General features: G+C 31.6%; 1 protein-coding gene across 4 annotated transcripts in view; it reads left to right on the top strand.

Moving 5' to 3' along the window:
* The window catches only part of LOC143225121 (protein Njmu-R1-like), an 85754-nt gene that overhangs the window by 31747 nt on the left and 38310 nt on the right, over window positions 1–15697 (top strand). For 2 of the 4 annotated variants that reach the window (XM_076453947.1, XM_076453949.1), the window contains exon 2: window positions 9293–9388. In XM_076453947.1, the coding sequence (XP_076310062.1) occupies window positions 9293–9388 (96 nt within the window). Of the gene's footprint in view, window positions 1–140; window positions 373–9292; window positions 9389–15697 lie in introns of those variants that run through there. The other 2 variants (XM_076453950.1, XM_076453946.1) reach the window with 2 other exon arrangements.

The following is a 15697-nucleotide window of genomic DNA, read 5'->3' as shown; positions in this document are numbered from 1 at the left end:
TTCAAATACAAGTATTTTTACCAGGTTAGTGATAAATTAATATCGTAGTTTGCACCTAAAAAAGAAAAGTAAACCTTCCGAAAGCTCTAGCGTAGATTTCATATTTTTGGCTATGAGTTTTCTTTCACAAGGCTTAGGCCGTTAGAGGGCATCTTGATTAATTTTTGTTTAATAAACAGAAGGAGCTCGTCTTAAAACTTCATTAAAACAAAATTTAGTTAGATATATGGGTGTTTGTTGTTATAGTTTATAGTTAGAAATAATGGCAATGACAACTGAAGATAATAATACGGGTGATAAAAATACGTTATCCATAGCGGAAGGAGAAAATGACAAAAACTGTTATGCAGTTTATATGTTAAAAAGTAGTAGGTATGGGACTTAAGTGTTTTGTTTAACTGTTTGAAATTTAACTTAAGTCTGTTTGTGCTCTGACACTCATATGTGAATGTCACTTTTCCTATGTGTAATTTTTCTCTTTGTGTTAATAATGAGTTCCGGGGCTACTCGATGTGTCTTTAAATATTTATTCAGTTACTAAACCTTATTGTAGATAATTCTGTTGCAATGTTAGAAGAGGAAATCAACACATACTATATATATTTCGCCTGTTATTTAGAATGTTATCCATAATGTTATCCTTCTAACAAACCTCCCTCAGGTAATTTACTTAAGCTTACAATAATTATAAACACCTGGGTTTTATTTAGAAACTTTGGACTGGAATAAACTTTCAAGAAATCTAGTACTAGTAGTGAAAATCTGCAAATTGTAAGTAGAATATGTAGGTTGGAGGAGAAGTTAAAGTTTATCTTAATTTAAATATAGGCAACAGATACAGAGAAAGATAAATTTTGAGGAATGGCAGCAGGATTTCAAGAGGAGCTTAAGCTTTTACATCAAGGGAGACATCAGCTAATAATGACTCACTCAGTTTCAGGAAGTCAGAAATAGTACTGTTAGGATTAAAAGTAATGGATTTAATTGTAATGAACCTATTGTAATTAGTAACAGTTTTCAGCCCTTGGCTTGTGTAAATGAATAACTATTGGAGAGAAAGAAAACAAAAGGGTGAGAGGAGGATGATAATGATAAACTCAAGGATGTTATAGTTATAACTTGGTAAGGCATACACTGATGTAGATAGGATAACCTGTGGGGTGAATAGGGGGAAAATAAGTAGATTATGCTACCCAGGAGCACAAGTGGAGAATATGATAAAGTAGGCTAGCAATGGTGCAGCTTTTGTTGTAAACATAGGGGCTAGTGGTGTTGGGAAAGGTAGGTCACAGGAGCTAACAAGTACAATGGGTTGAAAAAAGGCAGTTCCAGAAAGAGACCATAACTTAACTGCTTAAGGGATACTCCTGAGAATAAATATGAGGATGAAATTATGATTAAGTCTCTGGAGCTAAATGCAAGGCTTGGGTTAATATGTACTGATAAATAGATTGACTTGTGAAATCAATTTAAAAAGAGAATAGAAATTTTTTTGGCTTATGATAAAATACAGTAGGGCCCTACTTGTTTTTGTTATTAATGCAACTAGAAGGGAAGTTTGAAAACTAGGACTACACAGTGGTAAGGGTTTGAATAAACTAAGTGCAAAAATAAATATAACGTAGAGAAAAGTTTAGCATAGGAAATGAATATAAAAGTAGTTCTAAGAATAGACTTAATCCATATTTGTTACTATTGTAATGCAACAAGTATAAGAAATAAAATAGATTAGGACACTGGAAAGAATGGAAGACTTTGATATGATGGCAATAATGTAAATATGGTTAAATATAGATTATTTTAATTATAGAAATTTCTTTGAAATACAGGGTTATGAGCTATTTAATAGGGATATAGTATTAAAGAGAGAGGAGGAATGGATTTACATGTAAAATGTGAAATTGAAGTTGACAATATCAAAAATAATAGCAAGGAGATTAAATCTGTTTGAGTTTCTATTAGTGGATATAAAAGGGAAAAGACCACCACATATTGAGAAACTTTACAGGAAGATTAAGATTTCAGGTGCTAATGAGGTCATATTAGGTTGTTCAGAAATAAATGTTTGAATTTGCATGATGACACTTAGAAGCTGAATATTGAGTAATTTATTGTTGGTTGTTTGGTTTAATCTAACTTTTGTCACTTGCAAGGTGTTTTAATTGTCTGCTGTTTCAACTCTACTCAAAGTTTTGCAACCCCTAAGGCAGCATGGACAAGAAGGACTTTTGTCTGATTTTCCTGTATGATTTCAAACTTGGATGAAAAACAACTGAAACTACACGAAACATCATCCAAGCATTTGGCCATAGAACTGTTACAGAACATACAGGTTTCAACATGGAGATGAAAGTCTTAAAAACCACGAAGGTCATGGAAGGAAGCCATCCTTAGATGAAAACACATTAAGGGAAGCAATAGAAAAGACCCTCACAGTAGTATGTGAGCTTGCAGAAAAGTTAGAGACAAGCAAACCAAGTGTTGCCAACTGCCTGAGTGCAATTGGAAAGACAAAAAAGTTGGATAAGTGGGTTCAGCATGAGCTGACTGAAGGTCAACAAAATCAGCATTATGAGACCTCTGAAGGATGATGCTCCAAAAATTGAACAAATTGGGAATTGAGGTGCTACCTCATCCACCTTATTTCCTAGACTTTTCCCCTATAAATTTTAATTTTTATAAGCACTTTGACAATCTTTTGAACAATAAAAATGACTAGGCAACTGCAGAAGAAGCTTTCAGAGAGTTCATTGACCATAGAAACTTTGATTTCTACATCAGGGGCATAAACAGCATCATTACACATTGGCAAAAGTGTGTTGAAGCAAATGGTACTTTTTTTGATTAAAGCGTGTTTTACAACACTGGTTTATACTTTTCCAAAATTTGCAGTGTAAAAAGGACAGTTATTTCTGGACAATGTAATAATTATGGGTAATTTTAATTTCAGGCATATAGATTGGGAAATGGTGTGGTCAAACCATAAGGGAGAAATGTTTATGGAAACTGTTCAAGATTGTTTTCTTTACCAATTGGTTAAGGAACCTACTAGAAACTGTTGTTTTAGATTTATTGCTAACTTGTAATATAGAAATTAGGGAACTTCTAGGTGCAAGTGATGATTACTCTGTTAAGTTCAGTGTTTTACTGCATATAGAGTTAAGGAATAATGATAGTTTGGTTACAAATTTTAAAAAAAACTTTGAAGGAGTGCAACAAGATTTGTATGTTGTGAATTGGACAGTTGAGTTAATTGGTGAGACTGATCAAATTTGGACAACATTTAAATATAAATTTTTAAATATCAAAGTTAGACATATTCTTTATAGAAAGTAAAGTTGGATGCAACTAAAGAAACATGTTTGTTTACAAAGGATAAAAGAGGTAAAATTAAATAATGCATCACAAGTTTAAGAAATTTATATTGAGTGGTATGATGGGAGATGTAGAAAATTATAGAAGATCAAGAAAGTTAGTCAAACAGGAAGTTAAAATATGTATGAAAAAAAGATTGGCTGAAAATGTAAAAATTATAACAACAATTTATTAAAATATATTAAAGATAAACAAAATGCTATGATGTGGGTAGGACCCTTGATGGATTAGGAAGTCTAGTATTTGATGATTGAGATATCCTGTATTATTAAATTTTGTTTTTTTGGGGTTTTATGAACAAAGAGTTAAGCAGTATTTCTTATCTTGAAGATTTAATAGATAGAAACAAGTTTTGACTGATTGATTGCATATATTTTGAGCTTGTTGAGAGAAAATTTGAAAAGTTTAAAGAACAGTCAAACTTTTGGGCCAGACAGTATTTCCCCAAGGGTTTTGAAGAAGGTTAAGGATTTGATATGCGAGCCACTTGCTACTCCCTTTTTTTTTTTTTGTAAGTCTTTAAATAGTATTTAGGTACTAGTGGAATGGAAGTTAGCTAGTGTAACCCTTTTCAAGAAAGGTGTTAAAAATTGTCCTGGTAATTATAAGCTTTATTAGCTTTACATTAGTTGTGGGAAAAGTTTTGGAAAATCTGATAAAAGATGCTTTGCTGAATTATTTAAAAAAGCTTATAATTTTATTGGATATTCAACTGGGGTTTAACTAAGGGAAAAATCTTGGCTTACAAAACTTTTGGCATTCTTTGATAAGGTTACTGCTTATGTAGATAAGGGTAAGGGTGTAGATCTGGTATATCTGGATTTTCAGAAATTATTTAACAAGGTGCACATGAAAGATTTGTAAAAAAACATTATCTATAGGTGTTAGGAATAAGCCAACTAATTGGATAGAGTGGTTGAATTGAAGAAAGTTGAGGGTTATTATAAATATAGTTTAGTCAAACTGAATTAATGTAACAACTGGGGTACTTCCATGTTCATTCTTATGATCTTTGCTCTTTTTGTGACACAGATGAAGGGAATGGCCAATAAATTACTTAAATTTGCTGCCGATGTTAAGGTTTTGGGTGTTGCTATCTGTGAAGAGGATGCTGCTGATTTACAGAATGACTTATATCATATAGTGGGTTGGGCAAATAAAGGGTAGATGGGTTTTATTTATAATAAATGCAAGATAATGCATGTGAGTTGTCATTCAAGCAGTGTATTGTTGCTTGTGGTAGGACAAATAGGATTTTAGGTTGTATCTAGAGACATTGAATACAAGTCTAAAATGGTTTGTAATTCATTGTATAGGTCACTGGCTAGGCAACATTTGGAATGTTATGTTCAGTCTTGGGATCCTTTCTGTTGTAAGGATATTGAGTTGTTAGAAGGAGTTCAGAGAAGGGTTACTAGAATGATGCCTTGGATGAATGTGTTATATGAGAAGAGACTGAAATTTCTCAATTTTTCTTTTGAAGAAAAGCATTAGAAGGGGATCTGATTCAAGTGTTTAAGATTGTAAACAGAATTGGTAGTGTTGATGCATCAACATTTTTTTTTATATTTAATGTCAAAAAATAGTAGGACTAGGAGATCAAAATATAAAGTTTGGCAAGGTAGGAGTCATCTTCAACTAAGTTTTATTTTTCTAACAGGGTGGTTGGCCTTCAAAATGGGTTGCCTTTAAATGCTGTGAAGGTGGAAAATTTAAATGGATTTAAAAGAAAACTTTAACTACTATGATAAGAACTGGCTTTCAGATTTTTAGTTATTTAATAATATTTTAACTATCTAATTAATAATTTTAGTTTAGATATTGGGACAGCTGATGTTGACTAATATGTTCCTTTTTGTCCACAAACATTAACTCTAGATCGTCATCTTATATGAAAAATTTTTAAAGTATAATTATCCATATGTGTTATATTGCATTACTATAACTGAAGGTGATTTGCCAAACATTTTGTGTAATTAACTAATTGATGGAAGTCATTATGTAGTACCTTATCTTCAATACAGCTACAAATACCCGAGTGTAACTTGTAATGTTTTAATTTACCAAAGCAAATTATATTTTTTGTTTTAAAAGATATTTTTCTCACCTAATAAACTATGCTACTGACAAAGGGTTCTTTAAAGTATATAATTTTACTTTTTCTTCATGAGAGGTAGATTTATAAAAACTAGTGTGTTGGGTAAGTTGGTAATTACTCATTTCTTCAGGAAAAAATGTTATATATTTGTAGTTAATAAACAAATTATTTTAAAAAAATATCATAATGAAACATATTCAATCAAATGCAAAACAAGAAAAACTGTTCTGTAAAAAAAAAAAAAAAAAAAAAGCTTTAAGTATCTTAATTTTCAGTACTTCTGCTATGAGTTGTGAATATTAGTTATTTTCCAATAATGAATAGAAGAAAAATAATGTTACCAAATGTTATTCGATCCTAACAGGTCAAGCATTTTGGTAGCAAAAATTACAGTGAGGAGATCCTTATAAAACTGGAAAGCATAGTTCTGTAAACAAGGGGTGATAAAAGTTATTTTAACAATTTTAGACTATATAGTGGCATCTGAATTACTCCAGTTCACATTCCAACTTAACATGTTTCTGTGCAACAGTTTTTTTTGTTCTTGGATTCTTATAGCCAATAGAAAGAGCAGAATTACATATTAGTGTCTCCAGGACAAGGGGATGCAAATAATAATTGTTTCAAATGACAAGCATATTTCTGTTGGTGTTTGTTGTGGGTATGTGGCCTGATATGGCAGTAAAGAAAAAGGCCAGGGTGTCTTTTGTACATGAGTTGTTTGAGAATTGTTGCACATTGTAAATAGGAACTGTAGCAGACAGTAGTGTTCATAATGATTCAAAAATGTTTACTGCATACTACTGAAGAACCAAGTGAACTGCTCAGTCATAGTGATGCTAATTGTATTGGATTATTATTATCTATTAGAAATCCAATCATATATTTAGTAATTGTTTTGTAATTATAACCCTAATAATATATTTTTATGTGGATTAATTTTTATATTTTAATCTACAGTTGTCTGGGAAAAAACTAGGTAGAATTTTAGCTTATGGAGCAAAATTGAGATGTATTTTCTTTTACTTGACATTAAATGCAGGATCATTTTTAAAGGCTTGTTTTAAGTTAATTTTGTGTCTTGTATGCTGTAAAATACAGTAAACCTTTATATGAGTGCTTATTTGGTGAAAATAAATAAAAAGGTCCTTATTAATTTTTGAAAGAATTTTGGATTTAAGAATAAAAGCTATTACAGCCTTGTGCAAATCTCTGGTGAGGTTTTATTTAGAGTTTTACATGTAACAATTTGTAACAAAATTGCATATATAAGAAAGATACCAACATGTTGAAAAGTTAATAGTTCTAGAGCTAGAATAATTCCTGATTTGTCAGTTAGCTGTTAAGAGATACCTAATGTTTTAACTTCATTTCTCTTTTAACACAGGAAAACTAAGAGAGGGAACTTGATTCATGTGCTTATGTGTATAAAGGGTGATTCTAAAAAGTTAAATGACCTGTCATTTTACTGTCAGATATTTAAGTTAATTTTGTAATTTTTCAAAGCATAGTCTAAACCTAAAAAAAGCCATTTATTTTAATAACTTTGTTTTATTTTATTAAAACCATATTATTATATTAAGAGTAAGTTACTTTGGTGAGTGTTTAGTGTCACCACAACTTTTAAAGCCTTCTTTATAGTGAAGATGTGTATGTTTGCTGGAAAGTTACACTAATTTAATAAAAAAAACTTCAAATGGTTGTTTCATGAATAAATAAATTTTGACTAATAGCCAAAGTTCTTTTATAGATTTCTCAAACATGAACATGATTCATAAACTGGTTAATTAACATTTTGAAAACAATCAGTTAATCAAAGTTAGTGTTTCTGATTATTCCAGTTATCCAAGTAATTGAAATATTGTATTATCTCTATTTGTTAAGCACAAAACTACACAATTTGAGCTAAAAGGAATGCAATTTGTTGGCAGTATGTCCTGCCAATATTTTGGCAGCTTAAATGTGAAAGTGTATATTTACTGTTTCTTACATTGTCTTGTGTTTCTAATTTAAAGTTTGGCTAACCTGTACTTTTAATGTTATATAAGCATGCATAAATCTTCAGTACAGAACCCTACTGTTTTTTTTAGGAATTTATATATTTTTTTTCATGTTATATAAGTAGGTGTAAATCTAGAAGAATCCAGTGCCCTGAATATTCTTTCCACCTATGTTTTTTTAAAGAAATTAATAACTTAATGTTGTCTAAGCTGGCATGAATTGTGGTTGGAGTCTAGATCTCATTTCTGTCATGGAGTAACAGTTATTCTTTAATATTGATAACCAGGCATGGAACAAGGAGGGATATAGGGGGGCTAAACTCCCTCCAGTGATTTTTCAGGACATAATAACTGCATTACCTAATCTTGTATATAAGTACAGATCTAGGAGTGCTCAACCCCCTCCATTTTTTTCTAAAATTTATAATAAAAACAGTCAGAGGTACTTACACAACCGTATGATACCAAAAAGAAACTTTAGATATTAGTGTTTTCATTTACTTGAGCTGTTAATTATCGTAAAGGATTTCTGAGGCTTTCTGAAATCAACATATCTACTTTATTCTGACAACATCCAACAATTATTTCTTGGTTGGTATGGCAAAATGAGTCCATTTTAAATCTCATGATAAATATTTGCACCTTGTCTTTTTCTGGAAAGCTGTTTTCATCAAATCTGTATTGTTTAGAACACCTACAGGGTGGCCCATAAGTCCCTACCCTTTAATATATCTTATGTATCCAGTGTATCTGTGTGCTGCCCCTCATTCTCGCTGCATAATATTATGCGATGCCATGTTCTGTGAGACATTTCTCTCAACATCAGCCATATTTCTCTGAAAAAAAAGAAACAGATTTATAATACATACATAATTGAATATAACATAATAACATATGGATGGGTAGAGACTTACAGGCCAGCCTGTACAGTTCTTATAAAGTAAACTTGTTACAGAATATATTTTTCATTGTTTATAAGTTAGACTTCTTATTAAAATATTTCTCATATTGTTGGTGTTTAAATTAAGTAAAAATGCAAGTGACATGATTGTAAGTAATGATGTTTTAAAGAAAATTTGAAAATAACATCCCTTTTATCAGTGCTACAGTTTTTCTTAATACAGCATAAATAAACTGTTTAATTTCAGTTCAAAACTTTAAAATGTTTGTTTCTTACTCCTTTTATTACCATGTCAATCAGATTACTAGAAATAAAAGTATAAGTTTTGAAATCACTGGATTACAACCTGTCTGAGCTAATAATTTATGTAATATATTAACATTATTTTAACTTGTTGAACTTATTTGAGTCATTTTAGGACCATAAGATCAACATTTGCCAATTCAACATACTGTATTATTGTAGTGGAAATCTTTTCTTTTATATAAAAGCTACTTTATCGTAGTATTACACAGTTAACTTTTAAAAAGTTTATATTGTCTTTATCAAAATGAAACATTACTGCAGGTAACATGGAGAAGTTAAACATTTTTGTTACTTGTTAAAATAATATTATTTTTGTTAAAATACATCCTAATATCAAATGATTTTGTGAGAAATAAAATGTTTTAAGTCAAAAGAAATTTTGTCTTAACAAACTAATTTTCATATGGTGACACAAGTTAAACACGCACATTAGATATAATGCTTTATATCATTCAAAAATTTATTACAGTATTTCAAGTGTTGATAACAATATTCTTTATTTTTAAGTTTAAAAGTGCTTTTATTGAATATTTAGTTAGAAAACATGTTTTTAATTGTTTAGAAAACAACTGTTAAGTGTTTTATCTTTGTCATGTTACTTGCATTTGATAGGCATCATTCTGTCAGTGCATCAAGTGAAGAGGAATGCCAGTTTGAAAACAAATCGGAAGGATGGCCACCAGAAAAAGAAGAGAAGCAGGGAATAAGGTATGTCAAGAAAAATTAGTTTAGTTTATTAACCCTTTTGCTTGGTGTAATATATGTGAGTTTGACTACATATTTGCACATCAAGTATTTACACTATAACCTTTGATACAGCATCCATATCTTCATAAAATTTGGTAGTTTTTTAGCAAAGATTACAAGTATATTTTGTACAGAAAATTAGTTTTTAAATTTTTTTACTAAAGATTTGTTTATGAAGATAATCTGTTTTGTTATTAGCCTTAGTACAAAGTGGTTTCATGTTGTGATTGAAAATTATTTTTTGTCCCAAAAATCTTAAATACTAGTTGTACAATCTCCAAGACCTCCTAAATACATTTCAAATGTTTGTTTTCAGTGAGACTTTATATTTTATTTTCTGTATCCTATGTCTGTCACTTGACAAACATTGTATTCATCATGAAATATTAGGAAATAAGCATAAACTATGCTTTTTCATGCCAGAATGACTACATATTATAACACAAAAATACAAATGTTTAGTCTAAGTAACTTAAGTCTTATAATGCTATACATTTGCGTGTATATTTATCATTTGTTATTATATTGATCTTCCAGGCATGTCTACCTAACATTACATAGCTTACACTGATGTAGAGCACATGTTCTCTGGCCATGATATCCAATAATATAAAACTGACCTTTAGTCTTCCCTGTCTTTGCTGTGTTTTAGTAGATTAGTATTTTGTAACATAGTCACATTTCAATTATTTTATATTGTATATGTATATAGGTCATTAATATTTAGAAATAAATTATTATTCTTATTTTTCTTAACATATAGAACAATAAAACAAGAAGTAAGGCAAACTATTATCTCTTCTCACTATGACCTTTGTATTTGGTTGTTGCTGGACATAGGTTGATAAGTCTTTTAAAATTTCACACATTGAGGATATAAAAAAAATTTTTAGGACTTGTATATACACTTGAACAACCAAAAAATCATAAATAACTACATTAATACCATAGAATTCCATAAAATTCATTAAACTTAGTAACTAAGATTTATTTAGATTTTAAAAAAATATGAAACTTTAAGCAGACTAAAGACAACACTTACCTCATTTAAATCTTGGATTGAAAGAATAGTATTTTCAAAGATTAAAATGTCTGAGAAAACCACTCTGTGGACATTCTTAGTTGTTCTTTGGTTATTCACATATGATATTCTGTAGTAAGAATATATGAGAGATCATTTTAAAAAAATGGAAAAAGTTGAACAAGGCCACAGTGTATTATTCAGTACATAAGTCATGTCTCAGCAAAAAAAAAAAAAAAAAAAGAGACACTTATTTGATATTCTAGCTTAATAATATTAGTAATTTGAGTTTCTAATATGTATGAAATTAGAGACTTAGTATTTTGACATCGCAGGCATATAATTTTAAACAGTGCTGCATTCAACGTTCTCTGTCTCACTAAAATATATATTTAGATGTGTTATTTTAATATTTACTTTTAAAATAAATTGACTCATATATAATATCAAAGATTGAATTATAATCAACAGTTTGATTCCACACTTATTGACATAACTTTATAAAATAGTAGTTCAGTAACATTTTGAATGCAAGTCAACAAATGTGATGACATGGCCTTTGACCTGTGACCCATCACAAAAGGGTTAATGTGATTTTAAATTTGCATTGTGCAATGAAATACTTTGGTACCTTTGAATATGGTATATAATTGATTTTTTTATATAGATTAAAAGAGTTAAATCAGAATACTTTTTTATAGATTTGGAAAATATAATCTAAGCTTATCTTTGTCATTTAAGATCTTTAGAAGGTTAAGTATTGGTATATTATATTAAATGATTTTGGGGCCTCATAATGTTGCAGTTTGTGTTGCCACCTCTGGTCATGCTCTAACAATTATGAATCAAGAAAATAGCCCTGCATTGTAATTTATGTTGCAAAGTTTGTTTGTTATTGACACCCAGTCTGTGAGTGAGGAAGACATATTGGGTGGATTGATTCCCAAACAAATATTTCTGGTATTATATTTCTATTCCAGAAGAGAGACTTTCACTTGTGATATTTCAAATCTGAACTGGATATCAGCATGGCCAGTTACACACTAGTTTGAAGCTTTATGGGAATAAAATTCATGCGACAATTCAAAATCCCACACAAAACCCAGTGGTGGTTACACATGGTGAACCATACAAGATCTGATTTTTCAGTTTTGTAAACCTGGTTTCTTCAGTTTTTACAAATTCTGTTGGTAAAGATGACCCAGGAAGATTCAGAAAAACTTACATGCTACAATGTGGTGGCTAGTGTGATGTCCCTGAATATGAACACTTCTATTTTGTGCAACATGACAGTGTAGCAAACTTCCTAAAGTTCACATCTTCATGGCTGAGTACTATTGAGAGGCAAGTCTTATGGCAGTATTTTTTTTTTTTTACTGGAGAACTTTTTTTGTTATAATTTGAATACCATAAATCATGGCATCCACCTTTCTTATGCCCTCATAATTCCCCTTCCCCTAGATTTGTTTTCATTGACTCACAAATTTAGTGCTAAGCACAAAGCTATGTAATAGGTTGTGATGTGTCCACCCAAGATATTGAAACCTAGTTAGTGGCATCATAAGCTCTAAAACTTAGCATTGATCCATCAGCAAGTACCCATTGCAAAAGGCTTGTTGTAAGGATATTGTGTACAAACTACACCATGCCTGCATGTAGGCTTTCCATAGTACAGCTAGTGTGTGATGATAATGGTTTCTGAGTGCTTGTTTCAACAGTCCAATTGCATGGAAATACATAGCATTTTGTTTGTCATGAAAACCCATTTCATTTTCCTGCTGCTTAATATGCAGTGAATGTATGGAAGCCTTATCTTGTGTACTTGTATCTTTTTCGACCTTCTATCCAGATGGGCACCTTCTTAATTATGTTGTATACTGTTCCTTAGGGGACATGGATAGCTTTTGCAGTTATTTTTGTGGATGGGCCTGGTGACTGAAGTAGATCTATATTCCTTCCTTTTTCCATGCTATGAATGAAAGAGCTGTCTCCATATTGAAAATTCTAAATCATAAGTTTGAACACAATAGAGTATGTTTTTTGTTTGAAAGCTGTTTAAAACCTGTGCTAAGATTGATCAATTTTTGGTAATATCACACTAACTAAGAAATTCCAAACAATATCAAAATGTGGTAGTGATAAATTCTGTTCTATCACAAACTTTACATCAGTTACTCTTAAATTATAGAATTTTGTTACTAGATATTATAACTTTTTTATTGAAAGTAGTCGGACACATTGGTTGTCTTCTTACATGAAAGTCAGCTTTCTCCCAGGAGGAAGAAAATTTTTTTTACTGATGTTGTCACTGTTATTCTGGTTGAATGCTAGTCTACTGATTCCTCATATTTTGCTTTTCCTAGCCACACTGTATACTTCTTTGTTCTTCTATATGCCTGAATGTCAGTGAAGACCTTTTATGGTATCCATTTTGCCTCACTAGTCCAGAAAAGGTCTTTATCATACAAATATAGTTGTGTGGGATTTAATATAGGAGTTTATCTTGTAAATTGACTGCTTCATTATTTAGCTTTAGGCTTATTTGGTCTAGTATGCACATTCATTTGGTGTTACCATTAAATTGTTTTGCTTTATTCTACCCATTGTCAGCCAGTCACTTCAACTTTTACATGGTATTGTCTCCAAGTTAGTTGTAAATATTCTTTTGAAGACAATTCACCCTTTAACATACAGAAGATATATTCCTCATGCATCTGCCTTAGAGAGATGAATGCCACTAGGCTTTAGGCAACTTCCACATAATCTTGCAAGTTTTCTTGTCATTTGCACTACTTCATGATAATGTTGTGCAGCAAAAATCCTCCACCGGTAGGAAGGTAGCACAGATCACTATATAGGCTCCTTCTATACATTTGCCCTTGTGACCTTCCTTCTATTCTTCAGCACTGACCACATCAAAGTTTCCTTTGTAAATTTAATGAGATTTGCCCTCCAGTACTCAGTACTGCTGTCTTTGCCTGATTCTTTTTACTGTACTTCTTTACCTGTCCTCTCTACATCACATTTTAGACACTCCATGATACCCCAGAGAATTTTGTGGGTAGTTCTCATTTCTTTTACTTCTCCACTGTGGCTGTTTTGCTTTTAACATTTCCTGCTTGCTAACCTCTGTTACTGGAGGTTGTTGGATAGGGATATTCTTCTATCCCAAGTTTCACTTCTTTCACCCTTTCTACAAGCCCTTTTCCTAACTCCTTTCTTTGCCTTGAAGTTTGGAGGTACTTATAATTTGAATGAATCACTGGTTGAGACTGCTCATCATCAGTTTGCTTTTGTTCTTTGTTTCCATGTTGTCCCAGCCTTGCTCCTCCACCATTGTACCTTGTCTTTGTCTTTGATTACTAACTTCTACCCTGAGTCAGACTCATAGAGTTTGTCAACAACATTTCCACTGTGTCAAATCTAGTTATCATGGTTTGAGTCCTGTGATCACACTTTTCTGTCCACAAGAGTGTATTTCTACCTTTTACCCAGACTTTCCACATCTCTTTCCCTCTTTTCTGTCTTTAGCTTGTTTCCCTTTTCCTTCTGCTTCCATCTATATCCACCATTTTTTGAGACTGTTTTTTACCACTTCAACAATTTTACTCCAACTCAATATCTTATTCATTTGGGGATTGTTTTTCAACTTATTCTCAGCTGGTATCATTTTCCTCAAATTTGTTTGTGAGCTATGAATCTTAGTCACTAGGTTTCATGCCTATTCTACTTATCCCTTTGAATTACACACACACACACACATACCCTTTACTGGTTCTTGCTTGACCAGAGGGGTACTCCTCATAGAATTCCTTGACCTCAGTGGTTCTTCTGCCCCTTCCTCTATTCTAGTCTTCATATGGGTGATTGCACCAACTCAGTATCACCATCTGTGTTCCATTACCTCTAATGAAACTAAACTTTCACCTCTACAGCTGTGTTCCCCTTCTTGTGGATTACATCTAATGCATGGGCCTGGAATGAACCTTTTCTCCATATCCACAAGCTTAAACTTCAAGTAGACTGTCAAATATTATGACCTTTTCTACTGGATCATTTCATTATTTTTCATTCTGACAACTCCTTGGTTTCATTAAATCTACAACCATGGAGGAATATGATCCAAAACCCCTTGCCTTTGAAGCTTGGATCTTACTTAAAGGACCAGTTCTTGTCTGCCATATACTGCAGTGAGTTCTGACTGGCTTTAACATCTTTCCATGTATTGCCTACAACTGTTCTGTCCAGTTAGCAAGACTTCAGTGGTCCTTGAGAAGAGATTCTTCATGAACTTGGGTAAGGATTTTGTAAAAGCATTTGTCTATATTTCAGGTGCACTACCTCTTGTTCAACCACATTAATACTAACTTCAACAAATTTGTTGATATTAGCTCCTTGAAGGGGGTCCTAAAACTAAAAAAAGGCTTTCACATCCACTTTCTCAAGGTTAAGCCTATACTGTATGTCATCATAGTCACATTAGTTAATGTTTTTAAATAAGAGAGCCTTGCACTGGTCTTCATCTGTGCAGTACAGTCATCATTATCATATGTGACTTAACACACTGTTTCTCTTTCTTGTGTGAGCCATAAGATTGTGAAAATGCCATGAAGTGCTTTTGAAATTTTTCTTGCCAATTAGTTCATTCTGTTTCATATTTTGGAAGATTATTGTCTGCAGAGAGCATAGATGCTCTATTCCATCACTTCTTGCTCATGACATGACATGATATGACATGCTCATGTGCTACATGTAGCTTCCTCTACACTACTCTACCAAACCTTCACTTCTTGTTTGGCAACATTTGTTGGACAGTAAGTTTATTGACTTACACCTCTGAAATCCAAAGTTTGATTCCTTATGGTGGACACATTATATAGCCAAAGTGGCTTTGCTCTGAACAAACGATCAAAAACCTTACACTGATTTACATCTACTAAGAACTTAAATAAAGATAATTGGATATGTAACTACTGTATATGATATTTTGTTTTTAATAATCCTTCATGTTATAGTAGGTTTCTTTTGTTCTTAATATTATTTTATAGTACCTCATGTTTAAAGTAATAACAACACTATGTTATTTGGTATCATAATAGATTGTTTTAGAGCTATAAAAGTACCACAATGGTAATTTCATAGCTTGCTCTTGATAGTTTTAACAACTTGTACAACTTAATATGCTTTTTATAGTGATAATGGTCTTGTTCAACTTGTTCATGGTGGTTGTCATTCTTTTATGTGTGTGC

This window comes from Tachypleus tridentatus, chromosome 9 (assembly GCF_004210375.1).
Source record: "Tachypleus tridentatus isolate NWPU-2018 chromosome 9, ASM421037v1, whole genome shotgun sequence".
Lineage (NCBI taxonomy): Eukaryota > Metazoa > Arthropoda > Merostomata > Xiphosura > Limulidae > Tachypleus > Tachypleus tridentatus.
This window is presented reverse-complemented; position numbering and strand designations above follow the sequence as displayed.